The following is a 27,603-nucleotide window of genomic DNA, read 5'->3' as shown; positions in this document are numbered from 1 at the left end:
ATTTGTCTGTGGAACTGATGCGCTACAATGCGGTGAACTAGATTCTGCACTATTCTATATTAGCATCGGTGATGTCCTCATTATTTAGGAAACGGGGTTCCCCTCTTCCAATATAAATGAGACTCTCATTAGGGTCTCCTCGATATACTGCAGCTCTGCTCTTACTTCCCCTCCCCCCATTTTTAACAAGCTAGATAGAGTTCTTAAAGATAGCGGAGCCAGGGGATTTGGGGAGAAGGCAGGAACGGGGTACAGATTGGGATGATCAGCCATGATCACATTGAATGGCGGTGCTGGCTCGAAGGGCCGAAATACCTACTCCTGCACCTATTGTCTCTTGTATATTGACAGAGTCCCCCTTTCCTCACCTTCCGCCCATCAGCCGTCACATACAGCATATAATCCTCCAGCATTTTCGCCACCTCCAACGGGATCCCACTACTGGCCACATCTTCCCATCTCCACCTCTTTCTGCTTTCCGCAGAGACCGTTACCTCCAAAACTCCCTGGTCAACTCGGCCCTTCCCACCCAAACACCCTCTCCCCAGGTACTTTCCCCTGCAATCGCAGGAGATGCAACACCTGTCCCTTTACCTCCCCCCTCGACTCCATCCAAGGACCCGAACAGTCTTTCCAGGTGAGGCATGCAACTCCTCCAACCTCATCAACTGTATCCGCTGTTCCAGGTGTCAACTGCTCTACATCGGCGAGACCAAGCGCAGGCTCGGCGATCGTTTCACTGAACACCTCCGCTAAGTCTGCCTTAACCTGCCTGATCTCCCAGTTGCTCAGCACTTCAACTCCCCCTCCCATTCCCAATCTGACCTTTCTGTCCTGGGCCTCCTTCATTGTTAGAGTGAGGCCCAGTGCAAATTGGGAGAAACAGCATCTCATATTTTGCTTGGGTAGTTTACACCCAGCGGTATGAACGTTGACCTCTCTAATTTCAGATAGCCCTTGCTTTCTCTCTCCCTCCCCTCCCCTTCCCAGTTCTCCCACTAGTCATACCGTCTCCGACTACATTCTATCTTTGTCCCGCCCCCTCCCCTGACATCAGTCTGAAGAAGGGTCTCGACCCGAAACATCCCCCATTCGTTCTCTCCCAAGATGCTGCCTCACCCGCTGAGTTACTCCAACATTTTGTATCAACCTTATATTCTGCACTTTGTATCTTTCCCTGTGCTTTACCTATTGTGCTTGAGTTTGATTTGATTGTGATTATGTATTATCTGACCTGATTAGATAACAAGCCTAACAAAGCTTTTCACTGTACCTCGGTACACGTAACAATACTAAATCTCGGCACATGACTATGCAAGGAATGGAGGGCTAGGGATTATGCACATGTAGATAAGAGATGGTCCTGACTTAATGTTTGGAATGGCCTAAGTACCTGTTCTTTAGACTTTAATTTACTTTAGACTTTAGAAATACAGCATGGAAACAGGCCTAATTGCGCACCGATTCTGTGCCGACCAGCAATCACCCCATGCACTAACATTATCCTAAACACCAGGGACAATTTACAATTTTTGCCAAAGCCAATTAACCTACAAACCTGTACATCTTTGGAGTGTGAACGGAAACCGGAGCACTCGGGATGAAAACCCATGGGAGAACATGCAAACTCTGTACAGACAGCACCCGTGGTCAGGATCGAACCTGCGTGTCTGGCGCTGCAAGGCAGCAACTCCACCCCTTGCGGCACTGTTCTGCCCCTTCTAGTACTGTACTGTTCGATGCTCCATCTTAAACCTAAACCAGGAAAGGAAATTACCGCAGGAATTTACTTGTGAAATGAAAACAGTATCTAATAAATGCCTGTTTTTCCTCTTGTTTGGTCCATATAATTTAGATCCCTGTTGCTTTATACGACTTGCTTAGTCCCTCTAAATCATGCTATTTAATTTTCAAACCCTTGTTATTCCTGGAAAACATGAATCAGGATTCACAGAGCACAAGACAGACAGGTTTGAACCATTTTTATTCCCCGAATGGCAATATTTTCACCTGTCCTTCTTGTGGTCTGATTCGTGTTCCCGCAGTTATGGTTGTACATCAGTCCACAGTTCAATCATTTTCACGCTCTGCTCTTATTGAAACTTGTTAACACCACCTCCCCAATTCCCCTTAGTGCCTTCCAGCCATTTTCCCAATGAGCAGCACGTGGTCAAGTCTTGGCCCAAGAATGGCTACAGGGAATTGTCGAGTGCTTCTACAAAGCAATGATATCGCTTGCCTGGTTCTGCTGGCTGCTAGTGGTAGTCCTCTTAACACCATCAGAAACTTGTGGCACTGAGCACTCTCCGGATTCTTGAACCTAATGTTTAGTCTGCTGCTTGTGCGTGTAGTACCCAGGGAGCTTAATTTAGATGTTAAATCTTAATAGAGATGTTTAACTGAGGTGGCAGTGCAACTGAACTGAAGGCAAACTTTTTTTGTTAAATTTCCAAACGTAAACTTTATTCCGAATAAAAATTATATATAAAACAAGAACTGTGCAAAACTCTGCAGTCATTCTCAATGTCAATGCATTAATTAGTGGCATACTCATGTTCACATGAAGGTCTCCAATGAGGTAGATGGGAGGTCAGGATCGCTCTCTAACTGGTGAGAGGACGGTTCAATTGCCTGATAAGAGCATCACAGTATGGTATGGCAACTGCTCTGTCTCCAACCGGAAGGCATTGCAGAGGGTGGTGAAAATTGCCCAACGCATCACCGGTTCCTCGCTCCCCTCCATTGAGTCTGTCCAAAGCAAGCGCTGTCTGCGGAGGGCGCTCAGCATCGCCAAGGACTGCTCTCACCCCAACCATGGACTGTTTACCCTCCTACCATCTGGGAGGGGCTACAGGTCTCTCCGTTGCCGAACCAGCAGGTCGAGGAACAGCTTCTTTCCGGCGGCTGTTACTCTACTCAACAACGTACCTCAGTGACTGCCAATCACCACCCCGCCCCGGACACTCATTATTATTTATTCAAATCGTTTGCTATGTCGCTCTTCCAGGGAGATGCTAAATGCATTTTGTTGTCTCTGTACTGTACACTGACAATGACAATTAAAATTGAATGTGAATCTGAATCTGGAAGAAACTGTCCATGAATCTGGAGGTGTGTGTTTTCACACTTCTGTGCCTCTTGCCTAATGGGAGAGGGGAAAGAGGGAGTGTCCAGGGTGAGACTGGTCCTTCATCATGCTGGTGGCCTTGCCATGGCTGGGTGAAGTGCAGATGGAGTAAGGGAGGTTGGTTCTGTATCTTTTCATACCTCTAGTTTCCTTGTCCCCTGACTCTCAGTCAGAAGAAGGATCGCCACCCAAAACGCTACCTGTTCCTTTTCCGCAGAGATGCTGCCTGACCCGCTGAGTTGCTCCAGCAATTTGCGTCTATGTTTGGTGTAAACCAGCATCTGCAGTTCCTTCCTACACGCAGGTTGGTTTGCATGATGGTCTGGGCTACGTCCACAACTCTACAATATCTTGAGGTCTTGGATGGAGCTGATCCCAAACCATTCTGTGATGCATCCCGATAAAATGCTTTCCCTGGCACATCTGTGGTTGTTGGCGAGGGTTATTGACATGCCGAACTTCCTAAGCCTTCTAAGGAAGTAGAGGTGTTGGTGTGCTTTCTTGGCCATTGCTTTGACGTGGTGGGAGAGGGCCCATCGAGAGAGGGAATGTTGTGGGAAAGCTTGAGTAGAGAGGAGAACGATGAATGTGCTCGCACTTCTGGGCTCCCAGACAAAAATTTGAGGACTTTCCAGACTCTGCGGCCGCCCGAACACTCGACGATAATTGGCTGGCATTTCTCAGCAACGGAGATAAGCTAGCTAGAATCTCAGCTGCTTGCTTTTAAATTTAACTCCGCTGCAAGAGTAGCATTGTGAGCACTGGTGCAAAATAGGCCCTCGAGATAATCAAGTGGAATTTCCAGAATAATGCCAGACACTTAAAAAAACAGGCAGCAAAAGCAACAAGAGTTCAGAAAGGATATCGCCATTCTTCCTGCCTCTTTGGTCATGGTTTCTATAAATAAAGTACGACAGAAGATGAGAGCATTTGGCCCAGGACCTCTTGGTCTCTGGCCCATATATGTGTCCTGAAGGTTATCAAAGCAATGTTAGATCATGCGCACCTCAATAGCATTACTTTACCACATTTCTCTGCGTTAGTCTTGGAGTCGTACAGCACAGAAACAGTTTAGTTTAGTTTATTGTCACTTGGGACGAGGTACAGTGAAATGCTTTTGGGTTGCGTGCTAACCAGTCAGTGGAAAAACCATACATGATTACAATTGAACCGTCCATAGAGCACAGATACAGAATAAGGGTAATAACGTTTAGTGCAAGATAAAGTCCGATTAAAGAGAGTCCGAGGGTCTCCAGTGAGGTAGATGGGAGGTCAGGACCGTTCTCTAGTTTGGTGATAGGATAGTTCAGTTGCATGAGAATAGCTGGGAAGAAGCTGCCCCTGATCTGGAGGTGTGCGTTTTCACACTTTTGTACTTCTTCCCTGATGGGAGAGGGGTGGGAGAGGGAGTGACCGGGGTGCGACTGGTCCTTGATCATGCTGGTGGCCTTGCCGAGGCAGCGTGAAGTGTAGATGGAGTCAATAGAAGGGAGGTTGCTTTGCGTGATGGTCTGGGCTGCATCCAGAACTTTGCAATTTCTTACGGTCTTGGATGGAGCGGTTCCCAAACCGTGCTGTGATGCATCCCGATACGATGCTTTCTACAGCCCACCAATGACAGTTTCACCAATAGGACAACTAACTATGCCACATACTTTCTTTACCGCCCATTCCACCAGGGTAGCCCTGTTCAGGTACTCAAGTATCTCAAGAACCCTTTGTACATCAGTGCTCCTAAGGACCCTGCCATTTACTATATACTTTCCTTTTGTATTTGACCTCTCAAAATCTTCTAAGGCCCCCTTTTCTGGCCAGCTGGCTGCCATGGGTGTCTCCAGCTGGACAAACTGGAGAAACTCAGCGGGTAAGGCAGCATCTATGGAGCGAAGGAAATAGGTGATGTTTCGGGTCGAGACCCTTCTTCAGACTGACCTTAGCGCCATGGGTGGCCCTACCAGGAGCATAGCTCCAGACGGCATCGCTATCAGGATCTCAGGTCCACACAAGCTTCTCCACCATGACAAGGTGACAATCCACGGAGAAGAATCTCAAAATATACCTTTGCAAACATCAGTCAAACTCCATCTGCCATTTTTCTGCATAAAACTCCAACAAATCTATACTGTGCAGCATCCTTTGACAACCTTCCGTACTGTTCACAACCCCCTCCATCTTTTGTTTTCTGTAGAGATGTAGCATGGAAACAGGCCCTTTGGCCCATTGAGTCCACGCCGACCATCGATCACCCATTCGCACTAACTGCACTCCCTACAAACTGGTGGCAATTTTACAGATGTCAATTAACCTACAAACACGTACGTCTTTGCGATATGGGAGGAAACCGGAGCACAGGGAGGAAGCCCATACTGTCAGAGGGAGAACATGCCAACTCCACAAAGATAACTGCTTGGAGCGTAGGAGGTTGAGGGGTGATCTTATAGAGGTGTACTAAATCATGAGGAATAAACACAGAGTCTCTTGCCCAGAGTAGGGGAATTAAGAACCAGAGGAGGTAGGTTTAAGGTAAGGGGTGAAAGATTTAATACGAACCTGAGGGGTAACTTTTACACAGGGTGGTGGGTGTATGGAACGAGCTTCCGGAGGAGGTAATTGAAGCAGATGTCTATCGCATTTAGACAGTTGTACAGATAGGATAGGTTTAGAGGGAAATGGGCCAAACGCAGGCAGGTGGGACTAGTGTAGATGGGGCATGTTGGTCATTTGGGCAAGTTGGGCCGAAGGGCCTGTTTCCACGCTGTATGACTCTATGAAATGCAACATGGAAACAGGCCCTTTAAGGTCAATTAACCTATAAACACACACCTCTATGGGATGTGGTAGCAAACCGGAGCACCCGGAGGAAACACACACGGTCGCAGGGAGAACATGCAAACTGCACATAGACAGTACCGATGGTCTGGATCGAACATGGGCCTCTGCAGCTGTGAGGCAGCAGCTGTGCCACTGTACCACCCTACATAAGTCACCTGTAATCTTACTCCGTAGACCGCCTACACTTCCATCCAATTCATTTATAAATATTTCAAACCGCAGAGGTCCCAACACTGACCCTCGTGGCTTACCACCAGTCACAGATCTCCACTGAGAAAACACCCTTTACCATTCCTGCCGGCTTTCTATGACCAACCCAATTTTGAATTCAATTTACCAACGCGCTGTGGACTCTATGCGATTTGATCTATTAGACCAGCCATGTAGACAACATCCATTAGTCTGTCATCTTTGTCTCCTGGTCATTGCCTCAATAATCTCAGTTGGCCGGAGGATTGATGCAACGTACAGTGGCACAGCGGTCGAGTTGCTGCCTTAAAGCGCCAGAGATTCAGGTTAAATCCTGAGTACTGTGCGGATTTTGCAAGTTCTCCCAGTCACCACATGGGATTTAGCCGGGTGCTCCGGTTTCCTCCCACATTCCAAAGACCTGAGCACTATGTTTACATACCTGTTGTGCTGCTGCAAGTAAGAATGTCATTGTTCCGCTTGGGGACACATGTCAATAAAACGCTCTTGACAGATGACACTGGACCAATACAACTTAAGCCCTTTTAGTGCTGAGGTTAGTTTCAATTTGTGGCTTATTTGATGCCAGTATTGATGTTGGGGGCAACAGAAATCTGTCTCCTGTATTGCTAAACCTTCCTCAGTACTACTGTTTTCTTTGCTTCTTAGGCAATTTTACTGACCAGTAAATATGTGGCTTGAGTTTCTTTCCCTAATTTTGCTGGGAAAACTTCAAAGGTTTGTGCGATTGCAGGCTTCTGGTGTTTGATGTGTCTCAAATGTGAGAGGTAGGAATTGACTAAAGGAGATGGCACATGATGTTGATACTTTCTGATGATGATATTACTTCATGGTCACCTGTACAGTGTACATGTGCAGTGAAATTCTTAATTTTTGCATTCAAAGTACACAAAAGAGTCGCCACAAAGGTGCTGACAACGTTACAAAAAGTACTCATCCCTTCATCGCTCTCCCCCCTCCCCAATGCCGGGAACCCCTTTGTTCATGTGGAAGGAAACCAGAGCCACCCGGAGAAAACCCAAGCGGTCACCGGGGGAATGCACAAAGTCCATACAGACGGCACCCGTAGTCAGGATGGAACGCGGGGCTCTGGCGCTGTAAAGGCCTGTCCCACGAGCATGCGACTGCATGCGGCAAGCGCGACCAAACTGGAAGCGGGGGCCGCGCGGAGGTCAAGTGATCCCCGTACAGGGCGTGTCCCACCAGCATGTGCCTGCATGCGGCGAGCACGACCAAACCAGAAACGGGGGCCGCGCGGAGGTCGAGTAATCCAGTACGAGTTGACGTGTAGTTCGAGCGAAGTCCGCGGGAAGTTCACGCTAGGCGTACGCCGTCGAATCAGTGCATACGGCGTCGAGACGGTGCGTACGCTTGTCGAGGCGGTGCAGGCCGTTGCAGCGTGGAATTTTTGAACAGTGTCAGTTTTTCGGAGCCCCGCGCGATGTCGGGATCAGCTCCGCACAACTCCATACGGCTCCGGCGATCGAAGTGGGATCGACCTCACGAGGCCGTATGGCTCAAGCGACCACGTTAGGTTGTGTTTGCCGCATGGAGTTGCATGCTCGTGGGACAGGTCCTTTAGGCAGCAACTCTATCGCTGTGCCGCCCTAGTATTAATAGTGCATTGGTTTGATTTGGTTTATTATTCTCCCGGCTACCGAGATACAGTTGATACATTGTTTTGCATGCTCTCCAGCCAAATCATACCATACATCAATGCATCAAGGAAAAAAAAAAAAAAATATTACAGCTACAGAGAAAGTGCAGATTAAAAAAATTGCAAAGGCTGCAACTATGTAAATAGGAAGATTGGGAATGTAACCAAAGGCGTGGCACAATGGCACAGCGGTAGAGTTGCTGCTTTACAGGACAGAGACCTGGGCTCAATCCTGACTACGGGTGCTGTCTGTACAGAGTTTGTATGTTCTCACCGTGACCGCGTGAGTTTTCTCCGGGTGCTCCGATTTCCTACCGCATTCCCTGCAGGTTTGTAGGTTAAATGGCTTCTGTAAAATAGTTTCTGTAAAATTGTAATTTGTCCTTAGTGTGTAGGATTGTGCTAGTGTACGGGGTGATCGATGGTTGGTGCAGTTTATGGTGGGCCGCAGGGCCTGATTCTGCACTGTATCTGTAAAGTCTAGATTTGAGAGGTCCATTCTGCAGTCTGATAAGAGTGGGGAGGATGCTGTTCGTGAATCTGGTGGTTTCTGCCTGACGAGAGACGGGGAGCCGGGGAAAGACTGGACTGAATGGTCCTTGATTATGTTGGCTTGTTTTCTGAGGCAGCATGATGCGTAGACAGAGTCGTTGATGGTGCAGAGGGTAAGGCTGCTCTGTGTGATACATTACAGGCAAAAACAGGAAAGCAGACTATTATCTAAATGGTGGCCGATTGGGAAAGGGGGAGATGCAGCGAGACCTGGGTGTCATGGTACACCAGTCATTGAAGGTAGGCATGCAGGTGCAGCAGGCAGTAAAGAAAGCGAATGGTATGTTAGCTTTCATTGCAAAAGGATTTGAGTATAGGAGCAGAGAGGTTCTAATGCAGTTGTACAGGGTCTTGGTGAGACCACACCTGGAGTATTGCGTACAGTTTTGGTCTCCAAATCTGAGGAAGGACATTATTGCCATAGAGGGAGTGCAGAGACGGTTCACCAGACTGATTCCTGGGATGTCAGGACTGTCTTATGAAGAAAGACTGGATAGACTTGGTTTATACTCTCTAGAATTTAGAAGATTGAGAGGGGATCTTATAGAAACTTACAAAATTCTTAAGGGGTTGGACAGGCTAGATGCAGGAAGATTGTTCCCGATGTTAGGGAAGTCCAGGACAAGGGGTCACAGCTTAAGGATAAAGGGGAAATCCTTTAAAACCGAGATGAGAAGAACTTTTTTCACGCAGAGAGTGGTGAATCTCTGGAACTCTCTGCCACAGAGGGTAGTTGAGGCCAGTTCATTGGCTATATTTAAGAGGGAGTTAGATGTGGCCCTTGTGGCTAAGGGGATCAGGGGGTATGGAGAGAAGGCAGGTACGGGATACTGAGTTGGATGATCAGCCATGATCATATTGAATGGCGGTGCAGGCTCGAAGGGCCGAATGGCCTACTCCTGCACCTAATTTCTATGTTTCTATGTTTCTATTAGCCTCCAAACAAGGTTTTCCTTGTGGTCTTGGGCAGAATGGTTGCAAAAACTCACATTTATTTCAAGGCAACTAGAATATAAAAACAGGGGTTTAATGCTGATGCATTTGGTCAGACTGCATTTGGAGTATTGTGGAGTAAATTTTTTATTGTGGTTGTGTGTTCTTTATTACTGTACCGCTGCTGACAACCCAAATTCCACCGACCTTGGTTGTGTGGCAATTAAATTATATCAAATTATATCAAATCAATTGTGAGCAGTTTTAAGTCCCATATCTGAAGAAAAGATGTGCTGCTGTTGGAGAAGGTCCAGAGGAGGTTCACGAGAATGATCCCAGGAATGATTGAGCTAAAGTATGATGAGCGTTTAACAGAACTGGGCCTGTACTCGCTGGAGCTTAGAAGGATGAGGGGAAACTTCATTGAAACTTACTGGATAGTGAAAGGCCTGAATAGGGTGGATGTGGAAAGGGGGTTTCCACTAATGGGAGACTCTAGGACCAGATGTCATAGCCTCAAAATGAAAGGATGTTCCTTTAGGAAGAAGATGATGAGGACTTGCTTTAATCAGAGGGTGGTGAATCTGTGGAATTCATTGCCACAGAAGGCTGTGGAGGACGTCAATGGATATTTTTAAGGTAGAGATAGATGGATTCTTGATTAGTATGGGAGTCAGGGATTATGTGGTGAAGGCAGGTAAATGGGGTTAAGAGAGAAAGATAGATCAGCCATGATTGAATGGCGGAGTAGGCTTGATGGGCCGAATGGCCTAATTCTGCGCCTATCACTTATGAACATGAATTGCAGATGCTGGTGAATATGCAACATAACACTAAGTGCTGGAGTATCTCAGCAGGTCAAGCAGTATTTCTGGAGAACATGGATAGTTATATACACACAGAAGTTTTTTTTCTCTCTCGTTTGTTATATTGTTTACAGTGTACTGTGTTTACATATTCTGTTGTGCTGCAGCAAGTGAGAATTTCATTGTTCTATCTGGGACATATGACAATAAAACACTCTTGACTAATTGACGTTTCAGGGCTAGACCCGAATTGTCACCTACCCGTGTTTTCCAGAGATGCTGCCAGATTATCTTTGTGTCCATGAAGGAGAGTTTGTTATTTGCTCCAGTTTACAGCAGTTGAGCAAAAAACAAAGTGCTGGAGGAACTCGATGGGTCAGGCACCATCTGTGGTGGGAACGGGCGGATGAGTCATCGCCGTAGAGAGTCATAGAGTAATTCAGTGTGGAAGCAGGTACTTCAGCCCAACTTGCCCACACTGACCAACCACCCATCTATACTAGTCCCACCTGCCTACGTTTGGACCTTATCCCTCTAAATCTGTCCGATCCATGTACCCTGTCTAAATGTTTCTTAAACGATGCAATAGTAACTGCCTCAACTACCCATGTTTTCCAGAGATAATACCTGATCATCTTTGTGCCCAGGATTGAGAGTTGATTATTTGCTCCAGATTACAGTAGTTGAGCACAAAACTCGACGCCGGAGGAACTCAGCGAATCAGGCACCATCTGTGGACTGAAATGGACAGATGATGTTACGGGTCAGGACCCTCCATTCCTCCCTGACCCGCTGAGTTCCTCCAGCACTTTGTTTCTTACTCCAGAATCAGCGTCTGCGGTTCCTTGTGTCACCAGCAGTTTCTGTATCTCGACAGCCTCCTCCCAAATAGATTTGGAGATACCAGGGTTGTTAGTTAAGGGCAGGTGTAAGAGAAGTATGCAAAACTATAGTCCAGGCAAGGCCCAAAATAATGCATTTTTGTTACTCCCATTTCTTAGGTCAATGGTATTTTATTTGTCAGATGAGTTTAGTTAATTGTCACGTGAACGAGGTATAGTTGCATGCAGAACCAGTCAGCGGAATGACGACACATGATTACAATCGAGCCATCCACAGTGTACAGGTACATGATGTACCGAGGTTTAGTTTAGAGATACAGCACAGGCCCTTCAGCCCATCGAGTCCGCACCGACCAGCGAGTCCCACACATTAACACTAATCCGCACACACTCGGGACAATTTACATTTATACCAAGCCAATTAACCCACAAACCTGTACATCTTTGGAGTGTGGGAGGAAACTGAAAACCTCAGACAAAAACCCACGTGGTCCTGGAGAGAACGTACAAACTCCATACAGACAGCCCTCGTAGTTGTGATCAAACCTGGGCCTCTGGCGTGGTAAGTGCTTCAAGGCAGGAACTGTACCGCTGTGCCACCGTGCTGCCCAGTTACAATGAAATTGATTCTTGTAAACAGTTCAGTACAAGTATCACTAAACATAAGCACATAGATACATCCATCTTAGATACGCATCTCAGAGACAGTACAAAGTACATGTGCATAGCAGTAGTACATTGACACAGTATCCAGAGTTGCCAAATTTGGTGCTATTTTCAAGTCCCAGTTGTTATAGGTGCAGATTATAGAAACATAGAAACATAGAAAATAGGTGCAGGAGTCGGCCATTCGGCCCTTCGAGCCTGCACCGCCATTCAATATGATCATGGCTAATCATGATATTAACCTGACCCTTGTCTTGGCAGCGTTGCGGGGTCGACCTGGCCTTGCCTGGCTGTTGGTGTCCTCCACCAAGGCTTTATTGCTGCAAGCCACGTCCAGTCCATGCGCTCCCGGCCTCTTGGAGCGACACCTGGTCCAGCCGAGCCCCAGGCTGCTGCAGGTTTCCAGCGGAGGTCCACTGCAGTGCCTCCATAGGTGGTCTCCATGGAGGTCCACTGCACTGCCTCCATAGGTGGTCTCCTTACCGACCTCTGTCCTGACTCCAACTCCCTCTTCTCCAATTCACCGCCCGTGAAGGGCCGGGCTCGGCGGCTTCCATCTTCGAGCCGGTTCTGGTTCAGTGGCGGGCTGAGCCAGGCCTCTCTTACCGCTGTAATGGAAAGTCTCAGTCTGTAACCTTCAACTGCTCGTCCAGGGTCCTTTCTGAACGTGTAAAGTGTTGCTGCTTCCAACTCTCTTCAATGATGGCTCATAAATGAATGGAGATGGATTGTCGCCAGGGTTGGAGAATTGTAGTGAAGACAAGAGAATATCTCAGTTGTTTTTGTTGGAACAAAGGATGCTGAAAGACGGGAGATTGGGATGAACAAAATTTACGGGAGGCCCCTTACAGGGAGAATGGACACATTTATCTGCCACAGAAGGTAGTTGAGGCCAGTTCATTGGCTATATTTAAGAGGGAGTTAGATATGGCCCTTGTGGCTAAATCTGATCAGGGGGTATGGAGAGAAGGCAAGTACAGGATACTGAGTTGGATGATCAGCCATGATCATATTGAATGGTGGTGCTGGCTCGAAGGGCCGAATGGCTACTCCTGCACCTATTTTCTATGTCTATGTTTCTATTTCTTTTGGATCCTTTGGAAAGGAAAATTTGTTGGACTGTTGGAAAGGATTTACACTTTAGGGATACTGTGTGGAAACAGGCCCTTCAGCCCACGACGACCAGCGATCACCCATACACGAGTTCTATCGTACACACTTGGGACAATTTACAGAACCTTTTATCCGGATGCACCACAACATGATTTTGGAAAGAGCTCCATCCACGACAGCCAGAAATTGCACATAAATATGGACGCAGACCAGACCATCACACAAACCAACCTCTCTTCCATTGGCTCCGTTTACACCTTGCGCTAGCTCGGAAAGCCTACCAGCATAATCAAGGACCAGACTCACCCCGGTCACTGTCCCCTCTCCCATCAGGCAAAAGTTATAGAAGTGTGAAAACGCACTCCTCCAGATTCAGGGACAGCTTCTTCCCAGCTGTTATCAGGCAACTGAACCATCCTATCAACAACTAGAGAACAGTCCTGAGCTACTATCTACCTCATTGAAGACCATTGGACCATCTTTGACTGGACTTTTCTTGCACTAAAGCTATTCACGTTATTCCCTTGATCATTTATCTGTACGCTGTGGATGACTCGATTATAACCATGTATTACCTTACCGCTGACTGGTTCGCGCACAGCAAAAGCTTTTCACTGTACCTCGGTACTCTGTACGATAAACTAAACTCAAACTACAAACCCGCATGTCTTCGGAATGTGGGAAGAAACCGGAGCACCCGGAGAAATTCCATGCGATTCACTATGTAAATTCTTCTCATAACTAAAATCCTCCAATGCAGACATCTTTTATCTCGACAGCGTGAAGTCTAAATCCTTCCCATTTTACCTTAATCCTCTGTCCTGAGGTTCTTGATTCCCCTACTATGGGTAAATTTGTCCTATCCACTCCTCTCATGATCGTCTGCACTGTTTTACTCTGCGCATCAACTCTCTCGGAAGAAATTCGGCAACTCGTGCCTCCCAAAGTTGCTACTCAGCATTTTGCCCATAAACTTGTTTTTTCCCACCACAGGCAGTAAATCTCTGCACTGGTGTCGAGCAAAGGTCGCTGATTTAGTGCCTTATGTGACGTGATAAACGTTAGCAGGTGCACTGAGCGATTCAATCATCTCCGAGCACGAGTGGAAACTTCCAGAACAGCTTAAGTAGATTTGCACCCGCAGGATAATAAATAACGAGAGCACGTCTGCGTGAGGAGGAGCTCGGAGGTCTCCTGTGTGATGCCCACCAAGGGTCTTTGAGGAGACTGGTTGTTTGTAATGTTCTACCTCGGTGTCACCCTGAGGCAACGTGACCTGGGGAAGGTAGACAGGATTCCCCCTCAATGTTCAGTATTCACTACCCAAATAACCCTTCCGTCTCCACTGGCCAGTGATGTGATGAATGCAGGGGTCTGGACCGATCGCTGATAAGTCCCGTCCCCCCGGCGACGTCATGTCCGTTATTTGACTTTTCGACAGCGGCCATTTGGGTAGTTGGCTTGTCGGCGATGCAGCCTTTCAGTGAGTTGGCGTTTCGGCAGAGCGGCCTTTCGGTGAGTTTGCTTTTAGGCGTCCCACCCTTTTGGTTAGTTGGCATTTCGGCTTCATAAGCTTTAGGTTATTTGGCGTTTCGGCTTTGTTTCCATTCGGTTATTTGGCTTCCACTTCCTTGCTTCGGCTTCCCGTCCTTCGACGCCACGTTCGGGTACCAGTCAACTGAGCCTGCATGCAAGAGGCATCATGGTATTGTGCCATTTTCAGAGTCCACGCTCTGGGTCGCTTTATGAGCGGTGTCTGTTCCAGGCAAGTCCCAGGCTGTCGCCGGCCTCCAGCCATCGCCTCCCTTGGACACCACGTCGCTCTCCCCGCCCGTCCACCCTTATCCCCGAGGGAGCCTGCGGCAGCCGACCTCGAGGGTAGGCCCGACCCCGGTTCCCACTCCTCTCCCACCGGCCTCACTCCTCGCCCATCGGGGGACGAGCAGGGGCCGGCATGGCGGCCTCCTCCTTCCGTACTGGAGGTACGCCGGGCCCAACGAGCAGGGGACCAGCTTGGTGAATTCCACCCACAGGCCGCGATCCGCTAGGTCTTCCATTAAGCTGAGCAAGCGCCACGGACTTCTGGGAGCATCAGCCAGCTCGCATTTGAGGGGAGACTCTCTGGAACGCACAGGTTGAAGGGGAGACTTGAGAGAAGTATTTTAAATCATGAAAGGCATGGATAGGGTGGACAGTCAGAACCTTTTTCCCTGGGTGGAAATGTCGAACATGAGAACATGTCGAACATGTGCAATGATGTACAGGCCACGTCTTTTATGCAGTTTGTAGTGGGGGCCTGGAATGCACTGGCAAAGGTGGTGGTGGTGGAGGCAGATGCAATAGTGGTGTTTTAGAGGCACATGCATTTGGAGTGTATAGAGGGATATGGATCAGGGTATAGAGGGATATGGGATCATGCTTTCTAACCCCACACCTTTTATCCACCTTGTGGATGTTCCAGCACTCAAGATGTGCCGAATTGACGATCTTTGGATGCGAAAGTTAGCCGAGACTGTCGTGAGCAAAAATAGATTGTTGCCCAGGTTGCCTGGTTGTTAGCCTTCACGGTGCTGTTGCGTGAACATAAGGTCAATCCACAGATGCTGACAATCTGAAGTAAAAACAAGAAAAATGCAGGAAACACTCAGCAAGTCAGGCGGCATCCGTGCAAAGAAAAACAGTTAACGTTTCAGGAACTGAGAAAGAGGAATCAAGTTAGTCTCAGTAGCACGAAAACAAATAGAACTACAGCTAGTAGAGCCGCCACCTCACAGAGCCAGACCCAGGTTCGATCCTGATCTTGGGTGCTGTCTGTGTGGAGTTTGCATGCTCACCCTGTGACTACATGGGTTTCTTCCGGGTGTTCCGGTTTCATCCCACATATCAAAGACATCCAGGTTTGTAGGGTTAATTGGCCATCTGGATTGCCCCTCGTGTGTAGGGAGTGGATAGGTAAGTCAGATAACATGGAATTGGTGTGAACGAGTGATCGATGGTCGCCGTAGACTCGATGGGCCGAAGGGCCTGTTTCCATGCTGCATCACTCAACTAAACTAATAAACAAAACCTTTTTTTGTAAACCAACATCTACAGTTCCATGTTTCAACCCTTTGCACGAAGGCTTTGAGAAGATTCTCAGTCCACATGGTACACTCCTGATGTGAATGGGTGATCGCAGGTCGGCGCAAACTCGGTAGGCCGAAGGGCCTGTTTCCGCGCTGTATCTCTCAACTAAACTAAACTCCACGGGACAAATAGCACCTGTGGAATGACAAAACCAACCGATGTGTCAAGTCAACGATCCTGCCTAAGAACTGACGGAAATGGTTTCTCTTCCTCGCTGCTGCTGTACGGGCCGCGTTCTCCCAACACGTCTTTTATCCTCAGTAGCAGAGAAGTTGGGACAAGGCGATGGGTGGAACAATGGGAATTTCTCTCAGTAATGTTAAGGGACAGTTGAACTCCTTTGTCAAAGAGTGGCTTGGGGTCACACGCACACACACATAAATTTGGCCCAACTTGTCCACACTGACCAACATGTCTCATCTACACTTGCCACACCTGCCTGCGTTTGTCCCAATTCCCTCTAAACCTGTCCTATCCATGTACCTGTTTAAGTGGTTCTTCAATGTTGCAATAGTCCCTGCCTCAAGTACCTCCTCCGGCAGCTCGTTCCATACACCCACCACCCTTTGTGTAAAAACGTTACCCCTCGGGTTCCTATTAGCTGATAGGGAGGCACTGCAACGGGTGGTGAAAACCGCCCATCACATCATCGGTGCCCCACTCCCTGCCATGGCTGCCCTTCACCGCACACGGTGTCTGAGACGGGTTGGCAAAATCATTAAGGGCCCCTCACACCCCAACCATCAGGGAGGCGGTACAGGAGCCTCAGGTCTCTCACCAGCAGGCTAAGGAACAGCTTCTTCCAAAACATCATGTCCCTGCTGAACTCACAGGCCCGGCGCAAACCCTCCCCCCCTCTCATCAGTATTATTTATAGTTTATATAATTTACAGTTAAGCCCTATTCACCAGAATATGGCACATATTAATTTTTTATCTGTATATATGTATATGCCTGTGTACATAGATCAATATATCCTCATTTGTATATATTGTTTTAATCAGCATTTTACTACTTTGAACTGATTAGATGCTAAACTGCATTTCGTTGTACCTGTACTTGTATTTGTGCAATGGCAATAAAGTTGAATCTCATCTAATCTATTACATTTTTCCCCCTCATCTCAAACCTATATCCTCTGGTTCTCAGTTCCCCTATTCTGGGCAAGAGTCTCTGGGCATCCACCCTTCTATCACTCACATGATTTTGTGCACCTCTGTAAGATCATTGAACAATGCGTCGCTAATGTTCTTAGTGTTGCTAACCCTTCTGGGACTTGACTTAACTAGCCCAGATAAAGGGGATATCCGATACAAACCTGATACAAAGGGGATACCAGGGATAATCCGATACATTAAAAAAAAACTGAAAATACTGGAAAAACTCAGCAGGTAAAGCAGCATCTGTGGAAAGAGAATCAATTTGATACAGGTGGAAGAAACAACCAAATTATTTAATGTTCTGTTCAGGTGGAACTTTCCACAAATGCATTTACAAGAAAATGCTAAATTGCTTTGAGTGGCATTGAGTATAAGCATCAGGAAGTCATGTTGCAGCTCGATAGGACTTTGTTTGGGCCGCATTTGGAGTATTGTGTGCAGTTGTGGTCGCCCCATGACAGGAATAATGTGGAGACTTTGGAGAGGAGGTGAACCAGAATTATCGAAGCAAGGAACTGCAAATGCCGGTTAATACAAAGGGACACAATGGCAGCTCTGGAGAACATGAATAAGTGATGTTTCAGGTCGAGACACTTACTGAAGAAGGGTCTCGATCCGAAATGTCACCTATTCCTTTGCTCCATAGATGCTGCCTCACCCGCTGAGTTTCTCCAGCATTTTTGTCTATCCTCAACCTGAAATGTCTTCTGTCTATGTTCTCATGAGTTGCTCCATCAATCTGTGTCCTTTCCAGAATTATGCCTATATTGGCTAACCAGTTGTGTGCTAACCAGTCAGTGGAAAGACAATACATGATTACAATTGAGCTATCCATGTGTACGAATACAGGATAAAGGGAATAACGTTTAGTGTAAGATAAAGTCCAATTAAAGATAGTCCAAGGGTCTAGTGGAAGAGTTGCTGCCTTACAGCACCAGAGACCCGGGTTCGATCCTGACTACGGGTGCTGTCCATACGGAGTTTGTACGTTCTCCCTGTGATCGTGGAAGATTTCTCTGGGTGTTCTGGTTTCCTCCCACACTCCAAAGACATCCAGGTTTGTAGGTTAATTGGCTTCTGTTAATTACAAATTAACTTGACCCTAGTTTTGTAGGATAGCGTTGATATAAGGGATCGCTGGTTGGCATGCACTTGGTAGGCCGAAGGACCTGTTTCTTCGCTGTATCTAAAGTTTCAATTCTACTTATCCCCCATTACTCGGTAATAACGGACACCATCTACCCCCCTGCTCCCCATAGTCATAGTCATACAGCATGGTAACGAGCCCTTCGGCCCAACTTGCCCACACCGACCAACATGTCCCATCTACACTAGTCTCGGCTACCTGTGTTTGTCCCATATCCCTCTAAACCTGTCCTATCCATGTCCAAATGTTACAATGTATCTGTCCAAGTAAGGGTTTACTGTATTGTTGAGTTCGGAACTCATCTCATTGTGTCTGTCTCTCCCTGCAGCTGTCGGAAGGCGGGAAGGCGGCACAGGCTGGCATCGAGGTGGGCGACGTGGTTCTGTCCATCGACGAGGCCAGCACTGATGGGATGGCCCACCTGGCGGCGCAGAACAAGATCAAGGCTTGCACCGGGTCCTTGAAACTCAGTCTGCAGAGGTGAGCATCAACCTCCTTGCTTGTGGCACCCTGCCACCCGCCTCCCTCCCATTACTTGTGCCATGGATCGAACGACAATATTTAGTTTGGAAATTGACCTTGTTGGGTTAGAAGGGCCGTCATAGAGATGTACCGCGTGGAAACAGGCCCTTTGGCCCAACATGCCCATGCCAACCAACTACACCAGTCCCACCTACACTCGTCTCACCTGCCTGCGTTTGGCCCATATCCTTCTAAACCTTCCCTATCCATGTACCTGTCCAATTGTTTATGAACCGTTGTCAAGAGTGCTTCATTGGGATATGTCCCAAAGAGAACAATGATATTGTTACTTGCAGCAGCACAACAGAACATGTAAACATAGTACTCTGTAAACTGAGTCTGAAGAAGGGTCTCGACCCAAAATGTTACCTATTCCTTTTCTCCAGAAATGCCGCCTGACTCGCTGAATTACTCCAGCACTCTGTGTCGATCTTCTGTGTAAACGAGGATCAGTACAAAGCGCTTAACACAAACACGAAGGTCAGCAAAAGAAGACACAAAGTGTTGGAATAACCTGAGCGGCATGTGTCAGGCATCATCTCTGGACAACATGGAAAGGTGATGTTTTGGATCAGGACCCTTCTTCAGACTAATTGAATTGGGTGAGAGGGGGATGAATGGTGGAAGAGAGGAGGGGCAGGACTCTGTCCGGAGTGTGTATGTTCTCCCTGTGACCGTGTGGGTTTTTCTATGGGTGCTCAGGTCCTCCCACACTCCCAAGAAGTTCAGGTTTGTAGGATAATTGGCTCAACTCAAATGAAAAGACCTTGTTTGCTGTTGCAGCAGTTGAGGGAGTGATGTATAGTTTACAGCATGAAAATAGGCCCTTTGGCCCACAGCGTTTGTGCCGAACAACAATCACTCGTTCTACGTTATCCCACTTTCGCACCCTACACACTAGGGGAAATTTACAAAGCCAATCAATCTACAAACCCGCACGTCTTTGGCATGTGGGAGGAAACCGGAGAAAATACTCGCGGTCACGGGGAAGAACATACAAACTCCGTATAGATGGCACCGAGGTCAGGATCGAACCTGGGTCTCTGGCGCAATGAGGCAGCAGCTCTACTGCTGCACCACTGTGTGTAGAAGCAAGTCTGATTCCAAGTGTTGAAAGGTCCATTGTAAGTAGTGTGTTTTAAGTATTAAGATGGAATGCAAACCTCTGACATCTTGAACTCTGTAAGGGGAGCAGATCGCCAGTTTTATGTTGATGTGAAACATTCTGTTCTGAAGGAAACTTTATCCTCAGCAACTGAAGATGTTCCCAGTTTAGCTGAGGTTGCATGTCCTTTGAAATCCTCAATGGAACTTGATTCTCTATCTTGACCAGTGCTTCTTAATTGTACTGGGGCTGTGTCTGCAGTATAAATTCTTTAGGCTGTGTATGCAGCATAAATAGGGCGGCACAGTGGCGCAGCGGTAGAGTTGCTGCTTTACAGTGCCAGAGACCCGGGGGTTCGATACTGACTACGGGTGTCCCTGTGACCGTGTGGGTTTCCTCTGGGTGTTCTGGTCTCCGCCAACATTCCAAAGACGTGCAGGTTTATAGGTTAATTGGCTTCTGTAAATTGTCCCTAGTGTGCAGGATAGAACTAGTGTCTGAGCAATTGCTGGTCGGACGAGTGGACCAAAAGGCCTGTTATCACACTGTACCTCCAACACTAAACAATGGTGCCTTCCTCACACAATGGTGCCTTCCTCACCTTGGTGCCACTGTGTTGTGTTGTGTCGTGGACTTTCTGTGTTTGTGCTTTTTTTTTTTTAATTTCTATTTTATTTTTTTAATATGTTTTAATATTTATTATTTATTTATTTTTATGATACTGACTGTAAAGGGAAATTCATTTTGTTGTCTCTAATTGAGACAATGACAATAAATTTGAATACAATACAAAGAATACAATACTATCATTGTAAGATTAGTGTATAAAGTCCAATTCTTTTACAAAGGTTTGTATCTGTAAAATAGATGTGGGATTGGTGTGTTATGAAATTGAAAACGGCATTAACAATCAGGAGAGCAATATGCCAAAGAGGCAAAGTTTAAAGAAGATGATGCGGGTAAGATTTTTTACACAGAGAGTGGTGGGTGCTTGGAAGGCGCTGCCAGGGGAGGTGGTGGAGGAAGATACGGTAGTGGCGTTTCAGAGGCTTTTAGATAGGCACATGGATATGCAGCGAATGGAGGGATATGGATCATGCTCGGGCAGAGGAGATTCTTTTAACGCTACGTTCTGAACAGACAACATGGGCTGAATAGCATGTCCCCGTGCTGCATTGATGGAGTTCAATCAAGTTATTTCCATCATGAAATTGGTTGGATTATTAGCAGGGAAATTTAAGAGCAAGTTAAAGATAGTGGAGTCAGGGGATATGGGGAGAAGGCAGGAACGGGGTACTGTTTGGGGATGATCAGCCATGATCACATTGAATGGCGGTGCTGGCTCGAAGGGCCAAATGGCCTATTCCTGCATCTATTGTGAAAAAAAAAAGTTGTGCCCTGTAGTTCATGGGGAAGTTACAGGCACGAAACCTATTCATCACCGCAGCCACATACAGTGTCAGAGAGTGCAGTCTAAGAGTCAGCAAGGTTGGCACAATGGTCAAGCTGCTGGAGTTTATGGTCATAAGTGATAGCAACAGAACTAGGCCATTCGGCCCATCAAACCTACTCCAGTAATTCAATCACTGATCTATCTTTCCCTCTTTCTCTCCCAACCCCATTATCCCAATAACCCCTGACACCCGTATTAATCAAGAATCGGTCAACCTCCCCCTGAAAAATAACCATTGACTTGGCCTCCACAGCTATCTGTGGCAATGAATTCCACAGATTCACCACCCTCTGACTAAAGAAATTCCTACTTATCTCCTTTCTAAAATTATATCGGTTTATTCTGAGGCTGTGGCCTCTGGTCCTAGACTCTCTCACTGGTAGAAACATCCTCTCCACATTCACTCTCTCCAGGTATTTCACTATTCGGTAAGTTTCAATGAGGTCTCCCCCTCATCCTTCTAAACTCCAGCTAGTACAGGCCCAGTGCTGTCAAACGCTCATCGTATGTTAACCCAGTCATTTCTGAGATCATTCTCGTAAACCTCCTCTGGACTCCCTCCAACACCAGCACATTCTTCCACAGATATAGGGCCCAAAAGTGCCACTGTCTCACATCACCAGAGACCTAGGTTCGAACGTGACCTTTGGTGCCGTGTGGAGTCTCCATGTTCTTCTGACCTTGTGGATTTCCTCCAAATATTCCAAAAATCCGCGGGATTGTGAGGTTAATTAGTCGCCGTAAATTGCCCTCAGTGAGGAGAGATTTTGAGAATGAGGGCCGAACTTTAAAAAAAAAAAAGATTAATGGAAACTTACGGCTCTGCAGATGCTGGAATCTTGAGTAGGACACAAGTATTGGAAGAACTCAACCAGTCAGGCAGCATCTGTGGAGGACATGGATAGGAGATTATACGGTCCGGACCCTCAGTGGTGGAGGATAATGGTCAACACATACTCAATGGGTCAAAGGCCTGTATTGGTCTGTATCTGTCTGTGACTTGTGGGATAGAAAGGGAGAAAAAGGATGCGTCAGAACCCTTCTTCAGACTGAAAGTAAGGATGGGGTGAACTAGAGGTGAGAAAAGGCCAGAAAAAATCAGGGTCGGCAATAGATGTCCAAGGAAGGGTGGAGCACATAATGGCTCATTGTTGACCGGGGATGAGGTGATAACGAAGGGATACAGGGATGTGAGCAATGGCACGACTAGGGTGGGGAAGGGGTTAGGGGGAGAGAATAGAATAGAATAGAATAGAATAGAATAGAATAGAATAGATTAGAATTACCTTTATTGTCATTCCCTAGAGGGAATAGAAACATAGAAAATAGGCGCAGCAGTAGGCCAATCGGCCCTTCGAGCCTGCACCACCATTCAATATGATCACGGCTGATCATCCAACTCAGTATCCTGTACCTGCCTTCTCTCCATACCCCCTGATCCCTTTAGCCACAAGGGCCACATCTAACTTCCTCTTAAATCTAGCCAATGAACTGGCCTCAACTACCTTCTGTGGCAGAGAAATCCACAGATTCACCACTTCTGTGTGAAAAAAATTTTGTTTTCTCATCTCGGTCCTAAAAGACTTCCCCCTTATCCTTAAACTGTGACCCCTTGTTCTGTACTTCCCCAACATCGGGAACAATCTTCCTGCATCTAGCCTGTCCAACCCCTTAAGAATTTTGTAAGTTTCTATAAGATCCCCCCTCAATCTTCTCAATTCTAGCGAGTACAAGCCATGTCGATCCAGTCTTTCTTCATATGAAAGTCCTGACATCCCAGAAATCAGTCTGGTGAACCTTCTCTGTACTCCCTCTATGGCAAGAATGTCTTTCTTCAGATTAGGAGACCAAAACTGTACACAATACTCCAGGTGTGGTCTCACCAAGGCCCTGGACAACTGCAGTAGAACCTCCCTGCACCTATACTCAAATCCTTTTGCTATGAATGCTAACATACCATTTGCTTTCTTCACTGCCTGCTGCACCTGCATGCCTACTTTCAATGACTGGTGTACCATGACACCCAGGTCTCTTTGCATCCCCCCCCCCTTCCTAATCGGCCACCATTCAGATAATAATCTACTATCCTGTTCTTGCCACAAAAGTGGATAACCTCACATTTATCCACATTTTACTGCATCTGCCATTCATTTGCCCACTCACCCAACCTATCCAAGTCACCTTGCAGCCTCCTAGCATCCTCCTCACAGCTAACACTACCCCCCAGCTTCGTGTTATCCGCAAACTTGGAGATATTGCATTCAATTCCCTCATCCAAATCATTAATATATAATGTAAATAGCTGGGGTCCCAGCACTGAGCCTTGCGGTACCCCACTAGTCACTGCCTGCCATTCTGAAAATGACCCGTTTACTCCTACTCTTTGCTTCCTGTCTGCCAGCCAGTTCTCTATCCATATCAATATTGAACCCCCAATACCGTGTGCTTTAAGTTTGTATACTAATCTCTTACGTGGGACCTTGTCGAAAGCCTTCTGAAAGTCCAGATATAACACATCCACTGGTTCTCCCTTATCCACTCTACTAGTTACATCCCCGAAAAATTCTATAAGTTTCGTCAGACATGATTTACCTTTCATAAATCCATCCTGTCTTTGTCCAATGATTTCACCACTTTCCAAACGTGCTGCTATCCCATCTTTAATAACTGACTCTAGCATTTTCCCCACTACCGATGTTAGACTAACTGGTCTGTAATTCCGCGTTTTCTCTCTCCCAACCTTTTTAAAAAGTGGCGTTACATTAGCTACCCTCCAATCCTCAGGAACTACTCCAGAATCTAAAAAGTTTAAAAAAATTATCACTAATGCAACCACTATTTCTCGGGCTGCTTCCTTAAGTACTCTGGGATGCAGCCTATCTGGCCCTGGGGATTTATCAGCCTTCAATCCATTCAATTTACTTATCACCACTTCCGGACTAACCTGGATTTCACTCAATTCCTCCATCTCATTTGACCCCGGCCCCCTGCTATTTCCGGCAGATTATTTATGTCTTCCTTAGTGAAGACAGAACCAAAGTCGTTATTCAATTGGTCTGCCATGTCCTTGTTTCCCAAGATCAATTCGCCTGTTTCTGACTGCAAGGGACCTACATTTGTTTTAACTAATCTTTTTCTCTTCACATATCTATAAAAGCTTTTGCAGTCAATTTTTATGTTCCCTGCCAGTTTTCTTTCATAATCTATTTCCCTTTCCTAATTAAGCCCTTTGTCCTCCTCTGCTGGACTCTGAATTTCTCCCAGTCCTCTGGTAGGCTGCTTTTTTTGGCTAATTTGTATGCTTCGTCTTTTGTTTTGATACTATCTCTGATTTCCCTTGTTATCCGCGGATGCACTACCTTCCCTGATTCATTCCTTTGCCAAACTGGGATGAACAATTGTTGTGGTTCATCCATGCGGTCTTTAAATGCCTTCCATTGCATAACCACCATCGACCCTTTAAGAATCAATTGCCAGTCTATCTTGGCCCATTCACGTCTTATACCCTCAAAGTTACCTTTCCTTAAGTTCAGAACCCTTGTTTCTGAATTAACTATGTCACTCCATCCTAATGAAGAACTTAACCATATTATGGTCACTCTTGCCCATGGGCCACACACAACAAGACTGCTAACTAACCCTTCCTCATTACTCAATACCCAGTCTAGAATAGCCTGCTCTCTCGCTGGTTCCTCTACATGTTGGTTTAGATAACTATCCCACATACATTCCAAGAAATCCTCTTCCTCAGCACCCCTGCCAATTTGATTAATCCAATCTATATGTAGATTGAAGTCACCCATTATAACTGTTTTACCTTTGTTGCATGCATTTCTAATTTCCTGTTTGATGCCATCGCCAACTCCACTACTACTGTTAGGTGGCCTGTACACAACTTCCACTAGCGTTTTCTGCCCCTTAGTGTTTCACAGCTCTACCCATATCGATTCCACATCCTCCAAGCGAATGTCCTTCCTTTCTATTGCATTAATCTCCTCTCTAACCAGCAACGCTACCCCACCTCCTTTTCCCTTCTGTCTATCCCTCCTGAATATTGAATATTCCTGGATGTTCAGCTCCCAGCCTTGGTCGCCCTGGAGCCATGTCTCTGTGATCCCAACTATATCATATTCATTAATAACTATCTGCACATTCAACTCATCTACCTTATTACGAATGCTCACCAGAATGAGTTCTTGGTTTCTACACGCAGTGCGTGCTTACAGCCATTGCTCTTGAGCCAGATGCCGTCACCAGAATAGTCCCCAAAATTCCCAATAGGTGTGGTTAAACAATTGCAATTATTGATGATTGAATTTGTTGACACAAGTACATGTCCGCCTGCTGTGTGTACCGATAGAACTGTGTTGACATGATCCATCTACTGGAGGCATCTGGAAGCTTCGCAGCGATATTGCTAATGCTGTTTAAACCTTTAAAAAGGTACAGAGGTTTGGAAATACACACCTCCAGATTCAAGGACGGTTTCTTCCCAGGCAAATGAACCGTTCTCTCACCAACTAGAGTGCAGTCCTAACCTACCATCTACTCATTGGAGACCCTTGTACTATCTTTAATCCGACTTTATTGGACTTTATCCTGTACTAAACGTTATTCCCTTGATCATAAATCTGTACACTGTGAGTGGCTTGATTGTGATCAAGTATTGTGATTCCACTAAACTGATTAGCACACAACAAAAGCTTTTCACTGTACCTCGGTGAGAAGACTTCAGGGGAATATTTGGAATACCTTCCCACAATACACCGATCACCTTCCCCTGAAGAAATACAGTTAAGGATGTTTGATTTGTAGAAATTAGTAGAGTTATAGTCATAGAGTCATAGTCATAAAAAGTCAGAGTCATAAAAAGTTACACAGTGTCGCAAGGAACTGCAGATGCTGAGTTACACCCGAAGATAGACACAAAATGCTGGAGTAACTCAGCAGGACACGCAGCATCTCTGGAGAGAAGGAATGGGTAACGTTTCGGGTCAAGACCCTTCATCTTCATCTTATTTCGTTGTCTGAAGATTGGTCTCGACCCAAGACGTCATCCAATTCCTTCTCTCCAGAGATGCTATCTGTTCCGCTGAGTTTCTCCAGCATTTTGTGTCTATCTTAAGTTATATAATGTTATACTCATACTTAAAGAGTTAAGAGTCATGGAGTCATAAAGTCATAAAGAGTCATACAGTTTTAATCATATTTAAAGAGGTATAGTCAGTCGTAGTCAGACAGTTTGAAAACTGGCCCTTTGGCTCAACTTGTCCATGCTGATCAAGATGCCCCAACCAAGTTAGTTCCATTAGCTCGTACCGAGTCCTTATCCCCTCTACACCTTTCCTATCCATGTACAGACTCAAATGCCTTACATATTATTGTACCTGCCTCAACACCAATTATGCTGCGCCAGTGATATAAAAACGGTGATGCTAATCACACGGTAACTGTTGGAGAATCCGTTAGATTGTTACATAAGAGGTAGGAGCAGCTTTTGGTCCTGGTGCCACTGGACTCCTGTCCTCAGCCTTGACCATGCCCCCTAGCCTGCTGCGTTGTCAGCTAAGATTTGATCATCGCTTGCTTTGATCTGTCGTTTTCACACCTGACCCTTCTATTCTTCTAGACTCCCTCGCCTCTGACTCTCAGTCTGAAGAAGGGTCTCGACCCGAAACGGCACCCATTCCTTCTCTCCAGAGATGCTGCCTGTCCCGCTGAGCAAAGGGATTTGAGTATAAGAGCAGAGAGGTTCTACTGCAGTTGTACAGGGTCTTGGTGAGGCCACACCTGGAGTATTGCGTACAGTTTTGGTCTCTTAATCTGAGGAAAGACATTCTTGCCATAGAGGGAGTACAGAGAAGGTTCACCAGACTGATTCCTGGGATGGCAGGACTTTCACATGAAGAAAGACTGGATAGACTCGGCTTGTACACGCTAGAATTTAGAAGATTGAGGACGGATCTTATAGAAACTTACATAATTCTTAAGGGATTGAACAGGCTAGATGCAGGAAGATTATTCCCAATGTTGGGGAAGTCCAGAACAAGGGGTCACAGTTTAAGGATAAGAGTGAAATCTTTTAGGACCGAGATGAGAAAATCATTTTTTACACAGAGAGTGGTGAATCTGTGGAATTCTCTGCCACAGAAGGTAGTTGAGGCCAATTCATTGGCTATATTTAAGAGGGAATTAGATGTGGCCCTTGTGGATGAGCGGGTATGGAGCGAAGGCAGGTATGGGATACTGAGTTGGATGATCAGCCATGATCATATTGAATGGTGGTGCAGGCTCGAAGGGCCGAATGGCCTACTCCTGCACCTGTTTTCTATGTTTCTGTGTTACTCCAGCA

General features: G+C 46.5%; 1 protein-coding gene across 8 annotated transcripts in view; it reads left to right on the top strand.

Moving 5' to 3' along the window:
- The window catches only part of LOC129700757 (PDZ and LIM domain protein 5-like), a 214,609-nt gene that overhangs the window by 58,570 nt on the left and 128,436 nt on the right, over positions 1 to 27,603 (top strand). For all 8 annotated transcript variants that reach the window (XM_055641485.1, XM_055641479.1, XM_055641470.1 and 5 more), the window contains exon 3: positions 18,500 to 18,651. In XM_055641485.1, the coding sequence (XP_055497460.1) occupies positions 18,500 to 18,651 (152 nt within the window). The remainder of the gene's footprint in view (positions 1 to 18,499; positions 18,652 to 27,603) is intronic.

This window comes from Leucoraja erinacea, chromosome 1 (assembly GCF_028641065.1).
Source record: "Leucoraja erinacea ecotype New England chromosome 1, Leri_hhj_1, whole genome shotgun sequence".
Classification (NCBI taxonomy): Eukaryota; Metazoa; Chordata; class Chondrichthyes; order Rajiformes; family Rajidae; genus Leucoraja; species Leucoraja erinaceus.
Note: the sequence above shows the minus strand (reverse complement) of the source record. Positions and strands in the feature narration are given on the sequence as shown.